At 36.8% G+C, this 17017-nt stretch overlaps 1 protein-coding gene across 1 annotated transcript; it reads right to left on the bottom strand.

The window, feature by feature from the left end:
• Positions 1-2368: 2368 nt before the first annotated feature.
• On the bottom strand, positions 2369-11158 carry LOC127662261 (uncharacterized). Its single transcript, XM_052153391.1, has 7 exons — positions 11004-11158; positions 10677-10839; positions 8803-8995; positions 8634-8702; positions 7818-7975; positions 7539-7734; positions 2369-4294 (listed from the first exon to the last, which is right to left on the bottom strand). Exons 1-7 carry the CDS (start codon positions 11143-11145, stop codon positions 2369-2371), a joined length of 2847 nt encoding a protein of 948 aa, XP_052009351.1. The 5' UTR covers positions 11146-11158.
• Positions 11159-17017: the final 5859 nt, after the last annotated feature.

The following is a 17017-nucleotide window of genomic DNA, read 5'->3' as shown; positions in this document are numbered from 1 at the left end:
GATTAACAATCATAAATCAAACTTTCACTTTTTAATACTTGGTTGCAAATCCTTTGCAGTCAATTACAGCCTGAAGTCTGGAACGCATAGACATCACCAGACGCTGGGTTTCATCCCTGGTGATGCTCTGCCAGGCCTCTACTGCAACTGTCTTCAGTTCCTGCTTGTTCTTGGGGCATTTTCCCTTCAGTTTTGTCTTCAGCAAGTGAAATGCATGCTCAATCGGATTCAGGTCAGGTGACTGACTTGGCCATTGCATAACACTCCACTTCTTTCCCTTGAAAAACTCTTTGGTTGCTTTCGCAGTACGCTTCTGGTCATTGTCCATCTGTACTGTGAAGCGCCGTCCAATGAGTTCTGAAGCATTTGGCTGAATATGAGCAGATAATATTGCCCGAAACACTTCAGAATTCATCCTGCTGCTTTTTTCAGCAGTCACATCGTCAATAAATACAAGAGAACCAGTTCCATTGGCAGCCATACATGCCGACGCCATGACACTACCACCACCATGCTTCACTGATGAGGTGGTATGCTTTGGATCATGAGCAGTTCCTTTCCTTCTCCATACTCTTCTCTTCCCATCACTCTGGTACAAGTTGTTCTTTGTCTCATCTGTCCATAGGATGTTGTTCCAGAACTGTGAAGGCTTTTTAGATGTTGTTTGCAAACTCTAATCTGGCCTTCCTGTTTTTGAGGCTCACCAATGGTTTACATCTTGTGGTGAACCCACTGTATTCACTCTGGTGAAGTCTTCTCTTGATTGTTGACTTTGACACACATACACATACCTCCTGGAGAGTGTTCTTGATCTGGCCAACTGTTGTGAAGGGTGTTTTCTTCACCAGGGAAAGAATTCTTCGGTCATCCACCACAGTTGTTTTCCGTGGTCTTCCGGGTCTTTTGGTGTTGCTGAGCTCACCGGTGTGTTCTTTCTTTTTAAGAATATTCCAAACAGTTGATTTGGCCACACCTAATGTTTTTGCTATCTCTCTGATGGGTTTGTTTTGATTTTTCAGCCTAATGATGGCTTGCTTCACTGATAGTGACAGCTCTTTGGCTCTTATAGTGAGAGTTGACAGCAACAGATTCCAAATGCAAATAGCACACTTGAAATGAACTCTGGACCTTTTATCTGCTCCTTGTAAATGGGATAATGAGGGAATAACACACACCTGGCCATGGAACAGCTGAGTAGCCAATTGTCCCATTACTTTTGGTCCCTTAAAAGTGGGAGGCACATATACAAACTGTAGTAATTCCTACACCGTTCACCTGATTTGGATGTAAATACCCTCAAATTAAAGCTGAAAGTCTGCAGTTAAAGCACATCTTGTTCGTTTCATTTCAAATCCATTGTGGTGGTGTATAGAGCCAAAACGATTTGAATTGTGTCGATGTCCCAATATTTATGGACCTGAATGTATATTGTAAGTGACCTGCATGCAATTTGGAACAAAAGACAACTTTGTGATCTCTGGGATAGATCGTAAATACTGTAGGCACCAATGCTCTTTTTGGGAAACACAGCCCTGATCTTTCCCATTATACATTTTAAAATTAATTTCAATTTAAAAGGTAAAATTTTAGCACTTTCAAAATCAGTGATTATTCATGATTAATGATGTAAAATTATGTGATTCATCACGATTAAAACTTTTAATTGACCGACAGCACTAGTTGTAATAAAAAACACAAGATTGTGTCATATTCTTATAAACAGCATTGTTTTATACTATGCATATGTTCTGTGATTAATGAATACAATTGTAATTACATAAAAAAAGATGTGTGAAAATATAGAAGCCGAACAAAAGCCAGCAAAACAGCTGAAACCTTACTGAATGTACATTTAAATCATTTACTTTCTTTTAAACTTGCAGTCTATTTTCTCTAAAGAAAGCCCAGAGGCATACCCCAAGATATAAAACAACCTTTTTACTTCCGAACTGGCCTCCCTGATTGTTGTCTTTAGTTAATATAAAAGTAATTCTTGGTGATTAAATGATTGGTTAAAACTTTGCTTACTTTGATCCTTTTGTGATCCAGACAGTTGAGCCGTCTCTTCTGGGGATGCTGACTGAGATGGGTCGCTGCAATCCTCCTCATCACTTGACATATCATTAACGAGGGGTTCAAATTGTTCTAAAAGAAAGCATTGATGAATGAAAATATAATATCATCATAGCATCATACTTTCAAATGTAATTTTTTTTCTTACATTTTCTGTCAAAAAACTTGCATAGACAAAAATATTAGCATAGACATGCAAGCATGCTCATACCATTTGGGTCAATTTCAATCTCATCAAGCGTCTTTCCTTTGAAGTCTGAGAGTGTTCCCTTTTCCATTGCTAACAAGACCTTGCTCATCTTTGCCAGCTGCAGCGTCCCTCCGGTAAGCGGTAATATTGTCTGTGGATTCTGATATCATGACCGAGGAAATCAGCCAATTGATCTGCTTCGTTCTCATCAAGGTTCAAGATTTTTGACATGGTTGCTATGTGTTTCCTCAGCTTAGTTGATGACAGTGCTTCTGGATTCTTTATGCCACATTCCTGAGCAGCTCTGTAAATGCACTCTCCTCCTCGGTATGCAGGCATTGCTCCTGATCTGGCAAACAGAAAAGGATTCTCAGCTGGGACTTCACAAACCTCACGTGTTTCAACAAGCAGCTCCATGGCAGAAACCATTGAAGGCTTGAGAAGCACAGGAACCTTTCTCCCTCGTTTACCACGGATCTCAACTCGGGTGAAGTGCAGACACAACTTTCTCTCGAACTCCGAAAGACAGATCGCTAGGTCTTCATGTAGCTCAGAAGAATCCCTGCTTTTAAAAGCTGCCAAAAGCATTCGTGATACCTCACCTTCTCTTCTTCTGTTGAACAGGATGACTTGCGTCAATGTGACCTTAGCAAGAGCTGAATAGCTTTTTGCCGATGGGCAGTTTCTGAGCTTGCTTAGGAACTGTTTGTGTTTCTTTTCCAGATGTGCATGCAGAACTTTGACATCTTGAGTGAAAGGAATGATCTGAGGCGTGTTCCACTTGGCTTCTTTTAAAGTAGTTAAAGCACCAGCAGAAATGTATTCGTTCCATCTTGCCTGGTGTATTTTTCTGAAGTCTCGAGCACACTCAGCACGTTGATGGTCTCCGTACATCATGGCATTGCTCTCAACAATACTACAGATCTTGTTTAAAGAATGACCAAGTTTGAGAGCTAGAGAGGGAATGCGGTAGCAGTTTTTCTCTTCATCATAGCCAGATACAACTTTAACAGCTGAAATGACTTGTTTGAAATTTGCTGGAATGATGAAGTCCACCATAGATCTTAGCCGAGTAATCTTCCTTGCTTCAAGAAGAAGTCTGCCAACTTCTCTCATCTTCTGTCTGATGTAGTCATGTTTATTAACATCAGATCCCATCCTATTAAACATGTGCTCCCCCAGTTGCATGATGCAGCAGTCAGAGTGAACAACACGGGAAACTTCATCATAGTTCATAATGGAAAGTATATTCTTTAAACCTTTGCTCACTTCTAAACCAACTGGAGTTTTCAGAGCGCAGAGTGATCGGACTCTTTTCCTGCCCTTGGATTCATCATCTTTAGGTTTCAGAGGACAGTTCTTTAAATGTTTCCAAAGGCTACGCTTGTTGTAAAGCCCTTGGCAGTAAACACAGTGAATGAAATCCTTGGCTTTTTTGCTCTCTTTTGGACGGTAGCAGGCAACCATCTCTCCATGTCCATTTCTTGCCACATCTGTGTTGTGGGCAAAGTTGCCCCTTTTTCTAAGGAGGTTTAACTGGATTCGCCTCTCTTTAGAATGTTTTGGAAACGCAACTGCCTTTGCAACGTCCACTTCATTGCGATGGACAGATTCAAGGTGTCTTGCCATTTTTGAAAAAGGCTTAGAGCAATAAAGACAATACTGCTTCTTATATGACTTGCGATCCTGCACAGGTGATGGCATTGATTGAATAAAAGACCTATCTTCAGAAGAGGGGTCTGTCTCTTTGGTTTTGCATTGCACTTTAGCATTTGGTGATGGTGTTGTCACGCCTGTGTCTGATGAACTGCTTGTATCTTTATAGCTTTGTGAAAAAGGTGAAGTTGGATTTTTCAGAGAACTTTTGACCATACCTTTTCCAGAAGTCTTTTCATTAGCTTCATCTAAGCTACTTTCAACCATGCTATATCCAGAAGCACTATCATCTGATTCGTCTGAGCTGCTCTTGGGTACATAGTCAACATCGCTGTAGTCTGTAACATCTGAATCACTGAGGGCTTTCCATGAGTACTGAAAAAGAGAACAACACATGATGAAAATAAGGATGTACAATTTCAGTAAGTTTCAGTGCTCAAATAAGGGGAGTGAACTTTTAAATAAGATAAGGTGTTAGTAGTCTATGGGCATTATGTGGTTTCTGTAAATCTAATTAGCATTGTACTGTGGTTACTTAAGTGTAATGACAAGCAAGACACTCTTTCAGGTTATCATACAAGCATTAAAAATGCTGCATAGCATGTCACGTACCTCTCACATAATTTCTCTAATAATCTAAAATGCCCTTCTTTGGAGAGTAATATGTGATTGGAATTTGAGTGCACAAAAATTTTTATCAAATAATTATGGTTGGACATTTATGTAATAATAGTGACTTATCTTAATAGAGATATTAAGACTGGGTGGCCGTTTCATCTCCACGATATACTGTATATATTTATATAGAAATAAAGTGTCAACTGGTGGAGATTTTTTTATATTGTTAATATCATTGTATGTAAATATCTAATGCTTCACCTGGTTGCACTGACAGACAAACATGCAGAAAGATGAACACACAAAATGCGGGACAGCATTGAATTTGATCATTCGCAAGAGGAATGTATTTTTATATAAAAATGTGCCGTTTTCTCATGTTCTCACTAGGGCTGGTTTATAGGATGATTTAATTGTATATCGATGAATAGAGCTGGGTAGTTTCCAAATATTTTAAACAGTATCCCATTTACCATGATTTTAAAAACGTGCTAATCGAAAATTAAACAATTAAAATCATTTCGGATTTTAGAGACAGGCTGTGTCAATTTTCATTGCTCTGTTGATTGTCGACATGTTCTCTAAATAGAATCAGCGGATGACATCAACGGATGATCACTTTTGCACTGATATTCCTGGCCAAATTGAGAACAGATACTAAGGATGTCTGCATACTATTTACATGTCACAGCAAGCATTGTCCTACATAAAGACATTGGAGTAAGCCATGTGGATGAATCTGCTTGTTTTAGGTGCTTATGCCTCAAGTTGGCTGGAGTTTGTTTTGTGGAATATTTCTTACAGGACATTGGAGTGAGTTTGACTGCACAAAGAACTGAATAGATGCTTTGTGCAGGTTCCGCTAGCGGCTGGAGCTTGTTTTGTGCAGGCCCAGACCTTCAAGACAATTAAGTGGATGAATCTACACTTTTTTTGTGTGTTTATTCCGCTTATGGGCTGGAGTTTGTTTTATAGATGATCTTCTGATGTGTAATTCTGTTTAAAAAAATTGTGTGGAAGCACCGGACTTGAGCAATCTGATGGCAAGTTTGTCGCAGGGACTATCGTAGGCGTACATGGACTGTTTGAGTTTAGAGGGATGGACACCAATTGGTGATGTTGTGCGCAGGGTTAATGCACATGTTTTTCTTTTTTTTGCTGGGGAAAGTTCGGGGTTGATTGTTGCACCAATGTGGAATGTGGTCTTTATAATTACATTTTTATCTAATTTCTCTACTATGTTAATGTCAAATACTAATATGAGTGGATTGTCACTCTCCACATGGAATGTGAATGGTTGGGACACCCCATAAAAAGAAGGAAGGTTATTTATTTTCTTAAAAACGTAAGAAATAGGATATAGTGTTTCTTAAAGAAACACAAGTTTTCTGCAGGAAGCTGAACATTTTGGGAAGATATGGGATGGACATGTTTTCTTTAGTGCTGGCTCGAGTAAGAGCAGGGGAGTCATTACATTGATAAGTAAACATCTACAATTCAAATGTCTCCAACGGATTAAAGTTAAATTAGAGTCATTATTTTTTTTTTTGAAATTCAGGGGCAAAGGTTGATTTTGGCTAATATTTCTGCACATAACAATGTGCATTATAACAATATAATGTTGGGAGGAGACTTTAATCTATTGATGGATTCAGTCCTTGATCATAGTAAAGGAAAAGTGTGTAAGTCCCCTAGAGCAACATCTACGCTTCAGAGGATGTGTACAAATCTTGGTCTTACAGATATTTGGAGACTTTTGAACCCATATGGTAGGGTCTATACATTTGAATCCATATGGTAGGGACTATACATCTTAGTCTCTGATCACACTCTGGTGAGTTTAAAGGTGTTGCCACATACAGAGAGAAAAAAAAAAAAGAATATAGTTGGTGTTTTAATGTTTCCCTTTTGCAAAATTCTGAGTTCCAACTAATTTTAAAGTCCGAAATCATTGTTTATATGGAGTCCAACTGGTCCTCATTATCTTCTGTGGGCGTGGCTTGTAGACACTTAAGGCATTTCTTAGGGGTCGGATCATACAGTATGCCTCATTCATCAAAAAATCCAAAGCATGAGAACTCGTGGAGTTGGAGGGAATATTAAAAGTGCCGAGGCAGAGCTGAAGCGCCAAATGTCGTCTGATGGCCTCAGAGAATTGACCCGATTGAAATACAGATATAATACTATTTTGTCATACTTTGAGTCGGGGACAAAGCAGGGAAGCTTTTGGCTAGATATATAAAGGAAAGAGTCTTTTTCTACCATTCCCTCAATTAAATCTGCTGCTGGTGAAATATTTACCATTGATATTAATAATACTTTTAAAGAAATCTATCTTGATCTTTATAGTTCCATGTTTTCGTCTACTGATGAAGATATTAGAAATTTTGTGGAACCATTAGATCTCCCTAAACTGTTGACTGAGCAAACATTTTTTATTGATTCTGGAGATAAACTTGGAGGAGCTTGGCGAGGTAATTAAGCCCTTACCTACAGGCAAGGCTCTGGGGTCTAAATTCTATTTAACTGGTCTAAATCTGAAACTTTGGCTCTGACAGCATACTGCCCGTAAACAGCTTTTCATCTGACATCTTTCAGTGGCCCAAACAGGGCATTTAGTATTTGGGTATTTTATTCCCAGCAAATTTATGTGAATTTATGTTAATTTTGACCATTTAAAAAAAAATTTGAGGGATGTGGGCAGGTGGGGTATGTTGGTTAATTGTATATGTTTTTAAGTCATCAAGTATTTTATTTGGACTGTTTGTTTATATGCGTGTCTGTTGTTATTTTATGTTTGACCACTGGAATGTATGTGTGGTTGCAGGTGGTGGGGGGGTACATAAATGTTAAAAGTTGTTTAAATTGAGTTCTATTTCATTTTTAGGAGGCAGTAACTGCATTACCCAAGCATAAAACAAACACAAATTAATGTGCATGTACCAGAAGCTAAACTGGTATGGCGACATCCACAGATTGTCTACTAAATGTGTATACCCACCTCCCTTAATGAGACAGGCTCAGGTTCCTGTGATAAGCCATTCCCTGCGGTGGATGCAGCACAGGGCAAAGGTGATGAGGATTGCGGCACATTAAGTGGTGAATGTGATGGTGTATCAGATGTGCATACTTCAGTGGGTGACGGGGACAGCTGGAAAACATAATCAGAAGTAATATCATATGGACTAAATGAAAGGCTCAAAAGTACCAAAAAAGCACCTGTAAAGAAATTGAGGTGTTAATTATTTGTGATGCGTCTGTGTTCATATATATTACTCACCGAGCAATCTTTTGTGACAGCTGTTTAGTGACCTGATCATGCAATAGCTTGAGATGTTTCTTTTCACTCTCATTCCTCTCAGTCTCTGCTCTTTTAAAGCGATTATAACAATCTTCATGATGTTGTCGCAACTTTGACATTCTTGATTGAAACCGCTGCTGTAGATATAAAAGAGGTATTTAGCTTAAGCCAAGAGTAAAATATACATTGTCAATGTTAAAAACTGTGGCACCTAAAGACATTTAAGCATCACTGAGGTGAGCCAAAAGGTAAGATGTATGTTTTGTTAATTTAACGAAGTTGTTTTATTTTTGGTAAGCACTGCTCTGGTATAGTTGAGGGAAAAGTGAGGACAAGTCAAAGAAATTTGGTATCACTTCTCACTTGACTTGTTAACACTTACATTAAGCGTCGTGGAAGGGAAGAATGTGACCAGAAGTGAAGATTATCATAACTTTTTAATTCTGTTATTTTCTTATAAACATCATTAATTTAGCTTGGGAAGACATTAATGGCCGGACTGCAGTTGTGTCGATTACATTGGGACTATCAAAATTTGGTACCTGTTGACTTGCATTGTACGGACCTACAGAGCTGAGATATTCTTCTAAAAATCTTTATTTGTGTTCTGCTGAAGAAAGAAAGTCATATTCATCTGTGATGGCATGAATATAATGAAAGAATTGTTATTTTAGGGTAAACTACTCCTTTAAGAGTTAGTTATATTGTTTTAATGCATTGTAAAATCCGGCCTCTAAGCTTCAAAATTACCCATTTTGTCATTACAAGGAGTGAAGCAGAATTAACTGTACTTACCGATTTCTGTGGGCCCAAACTGCTGACTGATTTTACATCACTGGATTCTGTTGACGGTTCATTTAAAGACTGGAGAAATATGAGACCGCAAAACACATTAGCAATTAATGACAGGAAAAAGGCATCATATATTGCTGCTTATGAATTCTAGCATTTTCTTTTATGGTACCTTGGCTCTCCACGGCCAGTCCGAGTCGCCATAGTTGTAAGTGATTTCTTCACCTGGTAAAATGTCTCGTACAGCAAATAGACAAAGATGAGGCTTTTTCTTCACTTCAACAGTTCTCATTTTGCAAGTTGGATTTTTGTGCTCATCGTTGACAAGTCTTCCCAGGGACTTGTCTTCCTTGGATGCATCCATACTATATAAACACACACACTTACCATTAAATGTATGCAAGACATATACAGAAGTGTTTTTCACATCTACAGTCTGTTTTATATTAAAGGCACAGTTCACTATAATTCTCTCATCATTTACTCGCCCTCATATGACTTTCTGTCTCCTGTGGTAATCATTTTTGACGTGTTTTGGTCCTTACAATGTAAGCCAATGGAGTCCAAAGCTTTCAAGCTCAAAAAGGTTATAAAGGGAAAACATACAGCTGCTCAAAAAAATTTAATATTGTGGAAAATTCATTCAAAAAGTGGAACTTTCTATATTCTAGATTCATTTCACATAAAAAATTATTGTTGCAATCTTGATGATTACTGCTTACAGCTCATAGAAATAAAAAATCCAGTATCTCAATATATTAGAATACAGAATTTATAATACAGAAATATCAACCTGAGAAGAGTTTTAATCAGCTAATTAACTCAAAACACCTGCAAAGGTTTCCCGAGCCTTTAATCTCCGTCTGGTTCAGTACACACAACCACAATCATGGGGAAGACTGGTGACTTGACAGTTGTCCAGACGACACTCATTGACATCCTCCACTAGGAGGGTAAGCCACAGAAGGTCATTGCTGAATGAGTGCTGTTCCATTCCAAGACCAGAGACAACGCCAGAACCGTCTTACCTGGGTTAAAGGAGAAGAACTGGACCGTTGCTCAGTGGAGAGGCCAGTGTGAAGTTTCCACAGTCAGTGATGATATGGGGTGCCATGTCATCTGCTGGTGTTGGTCCACTGTTTTCTCTCAAGTCGAGAGTCAATTCAGCCGTCTACCAGGATATTTTAGAGCAATTCATGCTTCCATCTGCTGACAAGGTTTTTGGAGATGCTGATTTCCTTTTCCAGCAGGACTTGGCACCTGCCCACAGAGCCAGAACTACAAGTAACTGGTTTTCTAACAATGGTATTACTGTGCCCAACAATACAGACAAGCTGATGGCCGCTATCAAAGCATCCTGTGCTTCCAGAACACCTCGGCAGTGCCACAGACAGATTGCCTCCATGCCACGCCACATTGATGCAATAATTTGTGCAAAAAGAGCCCTGACCAAGTATTGAGTGCATAAATTAAAATACTTTTCAGAAGGTTGACATTTCTGTATTATAAATTCTTTATTCTAATATTTTGAGATACTGGATTTTTTATTTCCATGAGCTGTAAGCTGTAATTATCAACATTAAAACCAAAAAAAAAAAATTTCATGTGTAAGGAATCTAGAATATATGAAAGTTCCAATTTTTAACTTTTCCATGATATTCACATTTTTTTAGATGCACCTGTACCTCTCAAGTGTTTAGTCCATGTCTTCTGAAGTGATAAAATTAGCTTTGGGTGAGAATTCAACCCAAATATGTCATTATTCTCTATAAATCCTCCGCTGTAGTTCATGAGAGAAGCTGGTTTACTGGTTGTTTGCACTTGACACATGTGCAGAGCACTCTACATTTCAAATGTGAAAGGAGTTATTCATTAATAAAGATTTATAGGGAATGATGACTTAAATTGGGAGTCAGATAGAATAAGAATGAGTAAATGATGAGAGAATGATCATTATTGGTAAAATTGGCCCTTTTACTCTCTTGAAGAAAAAGATCTCTTTGAGCTTCCCTGCTACATCAAGTCAACAGTTCTTGATGTACTTACCACCAATATTTTCCATGCCACTGAAAATCAAACAAGAATGTGCTCTCAGTTTCAGTGTAGTTTTTAGTTCGTTCAAGACTCTCCTTTGAACTCAGAAGTTCACCTCTGTATTCAAGAACAAAGTCTCCTCTGCAGAAAGATTCAGTGGTGAAAACGCCACGGCCTAAAGCAGAAAAAAACATTATTTTGATTACTGTTACAGGGTGTCTGCAATCTCATTTAATAAGTAAAAATGGAAATATCTGAAATGTACTAACATTTTACTAATTCAACAGTTCAGCTGCAATACAAAAGTAATCCAAAGTACTTATATTTGAATTGTCTTGCCTTTATATTTGCTGATGTACTGCTCTTGAAGACCAGGCTTTTCAGTTTCAAATATGATGTTATCTTCAGCATCCTGCTGAGGTCTTCTACGTCTTTTACGGATAGCCAGCATGCTGAATTCCACACATAGGGCAATTTTCATGAGGGAAAAAACGATTATATAAAATTAATGGAATAAACAAGCATAATTACAATGTAAAAAATATCTTAGAAAGAATTGTTCAATCAAAAAGAGAGAGAGAGAGAGAGAGAGAGAGAGAGAGAGAGAGACTCCAAATTAAATAATGACAGAATGTTGATTTACATTGGGGTTTAATCCCACTGGTCACAACTGTGATCACACTTTGCTTCCATGTTTGTGGAGTATTACAGTAAGAGGTAAGATATAAATAATGATATACACCAAACTATTTCATTTCTACTTCACCACAGAAAGATAATGTCCTCAAAGCAAAATATGTTAAAATACAAATAGCAAATTTGGTACCTTAGGTACTGCTATTAATGCATTTCTAAGATTTACACTGAATTATATCCATCAATACACAAATGTGACTAGTGGGAAAGCACAAACTTAATTGGCTTAATTGTTTAATCGTCAACTTCATAATTAAACAGGTTCAACTAACAATTGACATGAAGAACACAAGTGAATACAACGCTAAACATCGATTTATTAGTCAAGAATCTCTTATTGTATATTTTTATGAAAAGACATCTTACCTTTTCTTCCTTAATGAGCGTGTTCAGTGTTGTCGTTCGCGGGAAAAACTGTCTTCGCTCCATTAGACGTCATTGTCACGTGTCTGAATTCCCGGAAAACGAGGTTTGTCACGTGTTAAACTCGCAATGACACACATTCATACTAACGATTTCTGCCATATACGATATAAATAGTATGTTTAGTCTTGTAGGAAGCTTTTCTGAAATTAAATGTTTAGACAAATATTCTGATAACGTCTTTTTTTTCTTATTCTGATACAGATTTTGCCAACTATGTATTTTTATAGTGCAAACACAATACATTTAAATGCTAAAAATGCATAATCTCATGTTCTCATGAAAACTGACATTCTACCTTTCGTTTAGTTGAAAAAACGCCACATATCAAATGTCTTTCAAAACATAATTAATCTCATCGCGTTACTGTGTAGTGACGTCACTGCATCTCACGGTCAGCGCGAGAGCGCCCATCCCCCCCTTCAAGACTTTTCCGCGGGCAAATCAAGTGCTTCTGAGTGAAAGCAGAGTGGGGGAGGGGGTTAATTGAGGTGTCTCCAAACTTACACTTCACTTGCAATCTTATGTTCTGTTCATTCTAATAAATCAATGGCATTTCCCATTAAATACAAAGTTAGAAAAGTGGCTATGTCTAGTAACATTTCTTTTTAATTGCTTTATTTACACAATAATTTAAATTATCAATATTCTTATGAGTATATCTACTTTATCTTTTTTGAGCACGTCTAATTTTCTTTCCCTTTTGAGCATGTCTACTTTTCTTGCTTTTTTCAATTTTTTGAGCTGTGAAGTTTTTGCATGTGAAGTTTTGCTCTGGATAGGCAGCAGTGATCAGGTGTGTGGGGGAAGGGCAGCCTACACTGACCTGTATCTGATACACTGCACAAATATCTATCTTAAATCATCTTGATTTCTGATTCCCTTAAATACCATTATTGTAAGAAACTATGTAATATGGACATAACTTGGCTGATGGTTATTCTGCATCAAATCATCAAATTATTTTTATTTATTACTTAAGAATACATTTCCCAGCTTAATCACTTTGTCACATGAAAAGCAGCATATACAGTCCCTTGCAATAAATACATAAAATAATCTACTTTTAAGGGTTAGGTAAGAATTCAACTGAGATTTGCTTCAAGACAGTAAATTAATCTCCATGTCTTTTAATATAATTATAGTATATACACACATATACATATATATATATTTGTATATATATATATTGTGTGTGTATTGTATATATATATATATATATATATATATATATATATATATATATATATATAAATAACAAAGTGTTAATGAAAAATATAATAAGTGTTGTGCTGTTCATTGCTCGTCTCTGTACTGCTCTCATTGAGGCGGGGAGGGGTGCGGTGCTTCCCGCGCGGCTGAAAGATACCAAAATAATTGAAGTGGGGAATACAATGTTTAAAAAGATCACTAATAAAATCAAGCGATTTCGATTTTAACACATCCTTTACAGGCATATTTTCATTGAATACATCCAGGTGCATACACATACTAAAAACGTTAATAAATGTAAATATTTGTCCCCTTCTCTGAGAAGACAATGATTGCTTTGCAAAGACACGTGCTTATGTGTCGATCACCTTCCCTATTTTAAATATTGTTTATACATTTATCTTTAATAAACTAATATCTAAATTACAGTACAATCCAATTGACTGCACTGCATCGTTCGCGCCGCCTCCGTCTCGGTAATTCTCGGTAACTCTCGGTAAACGGGGAGGGGGTAGTGTGGCAGATAAGGATCGGGATTAGAAAAACATTTTGGACATACGATTTTAAATCTCCCAGTGCTTAACCAAAACCACTCTATTTTTATTTACTCACTAATGATTTACAATGTAATGTTTTAGTGCAAACACACGACATTTAAATGCAAAAAACGAATTGGGTAATACATACATAATCTCATGTTCTCATGAAAACTGACATTCTACTTTTTTCTTTTAGTTGAAAAAACGCCACATATCAAATGTCTTTCAAAACATAATTAATCTCATCGCGTTACTGTGTAGTGACGTCACTGCATCTCACGGTCAGCGCGAGCGCCCATCCCCCTTCAAGACTTTTCCGCGGGCAAATCAAGTGCTTCTGAGTGAAAGCAGAGTGGGGAGGGGGTTAATTGAGGTGTCTCCAAACTTACACTTCACTTGCAATCTTATATTCTGTTCATTCTAATAAATCAATGGCATTTCCCATTAAATACAAAGTTAGAAAAGTGGAAAAGTGTCTAGTAACATTTCTTTTTAATTGCTTTATTTACACAATAATTTAAATTATCAATATTCTTATGAGTATATCTACTTTATCTTTTTTGAGCACGTCTAATTTTCTTTCCCTTTTTGAGCATGTCTACTTTTCTTGCTTTTTTCAATTTTTTGAGCTGTGAAGTTTTTGCATGTGAAGTTTTGCTCTGGATAGGCAGCAGTGATCAGGTGTGTGGGGAAGGGCAGCCTACACTGACCTGTATCTGATACACTGCACAAATATCTATCTTAAATCATCTTGATTTCTGATTCCCTTAAATACCATTATTGTAAGAAACTATGTAATATGGACATAACTTGGCTGATGGTTATTCTGCATCAAATCATCAAATTATTTTTATTTATTACTTAAAAATACATTTTCCAGCTTCATCACATTACTTTGTCACATGAAAAGCAGCATATACAGTCCCCTTGCGATACATAAATAAAATAATCTACTTTTAAGGGTTAGGTAAGAATTCAAATGAGATTTGCTTCAAGACAGTAAATTGTATATATGTATGTGTGTATATATATATATATATAATAAAGTGCTCCTCTGTGGAGATCATCAAGAGCACCAAATTCCTTGGTGTTCACCAGGCGGAGAACCTCATCTGGTCCCACAACACCAACTCTATTACCAAGAAAGCCCAGCAGTGTCTCTACTTTCTTCGAAGTCTGAGGAAAGCACATCTCCCACCCCCCATCCTCACAACATTCTATAGAGGGACTATTGAGAGCATCCAGCTGCATCACTGCCTGGTTTGGGACTTGCACCATTTTGGACCGCAAAGCCCTGCAGAGGATAGTGAGGACAGCTGAGAAGATCATCGGGGTCTGTTTTCCCTCCATCAAAGACCTTTACACTAAACGCTGCATCCAGAAAAAGCAACCAACATTGTGGATGATCCACACTCCCCTCACATAAACTATTCACCTTTCTGCCGTCTGGCAAGAGGTACCGAAGCATTCGGGCCCACACGGCCAGACTGTGTAACAGCTTCTTCCCCAAGCTATCAGACTCCTCAATACTCAGAGACTGGTACTAACTGTATATGGTAGAACGACAATAAAACCACATGACTTAACCTGAACATCACAGTGTAGTATGTCACTTTTTTTTTATTTACTGCAAGCCACTTTGCTTACCCTGGACATTGGTTTGAAAACTGGCTAAAAAGAAACACATTTATCAAGAAAGTCAGTCTATTTTTCTTTTTGAAGATGAAGGCTATTCCATGCACCACTACTTTAAAGAATAAAACAATCTGAATTAACAGAGAAATGGACAAGCCAGATGCACAACTAGTACACAAGTCCATCAGACTCTCTAGATAACTCCGCACAAATCCTAGACCTGTACATGCAAATACCAGTTTTATTCTGCAACATTTAGAAGAGAAGAATTTTAGGTAGACTTAAAAGAAAAAAAGTGCCTGACACTGGCTAATAGGAAAAAAGATAGAACATGCAATTTAAATAATGAACTGATAAATGATTAATCCATTCAAATGTCTCTATTCTGTACAAAGTTTGAGATGTTGAGCTGTTGTTCAACGTTTGACGATAAGGTCAGTGAAAGGTGTTCACTTGAAGATCTAGAATAAACTGACTGCTAGGAATGCCTGAGGTGTCAATGCTGCAAGTGTAGGATTCTTGAACACAGCATTTATTTTAATTAAATTAGTCATTTTTAACAAAAATTTCTTTACTGCATTTCTTGTTAAATTTAAAGCATCTTTGATTAATAAAAGTATAATTTACTTACAAAAACATACAAAGTTCATAGTGATCCCAAACTTTTGAATAGTAGTTTATCTGTATACTTGTATCTAGTAATTTGTAAGTATACACATATCTATACTTATACAGTATATGCATACTTAGTGATATTGCACAATTGGTCACTGTACTTTTAAAAACTTTTTTATTTCATTTTTTTTGTATTGTATTTTTTTCCTGCATTAAATAAATATTCAAAATAACCACTCCAGCAAAGGGTGCAATATTTCCTGTTAATTTCCACTTTTGGCTTTTGTAACATTGTACATCTTTAATCTAAAATGTTGCCACAGACATTTCACAAATGATTTGAACATTGATTATGATTTGAACAGTCAATATGGACAGGCTCTACACATCATTCAGAATAAATGTATTACCCCTCAGTTATGAAAAGCAATTAATTGTCAATCAGGCAGTCTGCACCTTCTCCCCTGCCAACAGTTTTTGTGACTTTTAGCTCCTGCAACAGGGGAACTTTTTACCCCCAATACTATCCTTGCCAAAATTCAATGTTTATTGAAAAACTTTTTATTTAATCACCTTCAACAAAACTCTTTTGTCTCAAAATACATAGAATCATTTCAGGTATTCTAATTTTCTACATCAATTTGCAGCATTTTTAAACATTATAGTTAGTGATTTTTTTTCACTAAATTATATTAAATTATAAATTATATTAGCTACATTAAAATAATAATAACAATAATAATAATAAAATAACAAAGCAGCCAAGTATGTCAACAGGAACAACAGGGAAATTAACTATTAAATAAGAATTGTGTTTAAAGTTAAGCTTCTCCTTGTAAAATAAATAGGGCTGGCCCATGGTAGTTGTTTCTTTTCATTCTTTTTCTTTGAAGTAAAAGTTAATATGCTAAATGATTTCCCTTTCGTCAGAAGTCTGTTATGGGTCTTGAAGGCACAGAACTAATGACACTGGGTCTAATTCTAGTTAGATATCAAGTTTATTTTCTGTTTCCAAAAGCTTTTGTAACTTATAACATGACCACGTACAATGTGTTTTAGCTACATTGGTGAAAATGAGGATTACAATAATGACTACAACTGTGTGATGTACAGTATGTAACAAAAGTGTTAATTTTGAATTGCTGTTGTTTGAATACACAATACATATTTTCAGACAGGGTTTCAAATGTCCTAAAATTTCTCAATATCAATTGCAGTCACTCCTCTACAGAT

Source organism: Xyrauchen texanus, chromosome 22, assembly GCF_025860055.1.
Source record: "Xyrauchen texanus isolate HMW12.3.18 chromosome 22, RBS_HiC_50CHRs, whole genome shotgun sequence".
NCBI classification, from domain to species: Eukaryota; Metazoa; Chordata; class Actinopteri; order Cypriniformes; family Catostomidae; genus Xyrauchen; species Xyrauchen texanus.
Note: the sequence above shows the minus strand (reverse complement) of the source record. Positions and strands in the feature narration are given on the sequence as shown.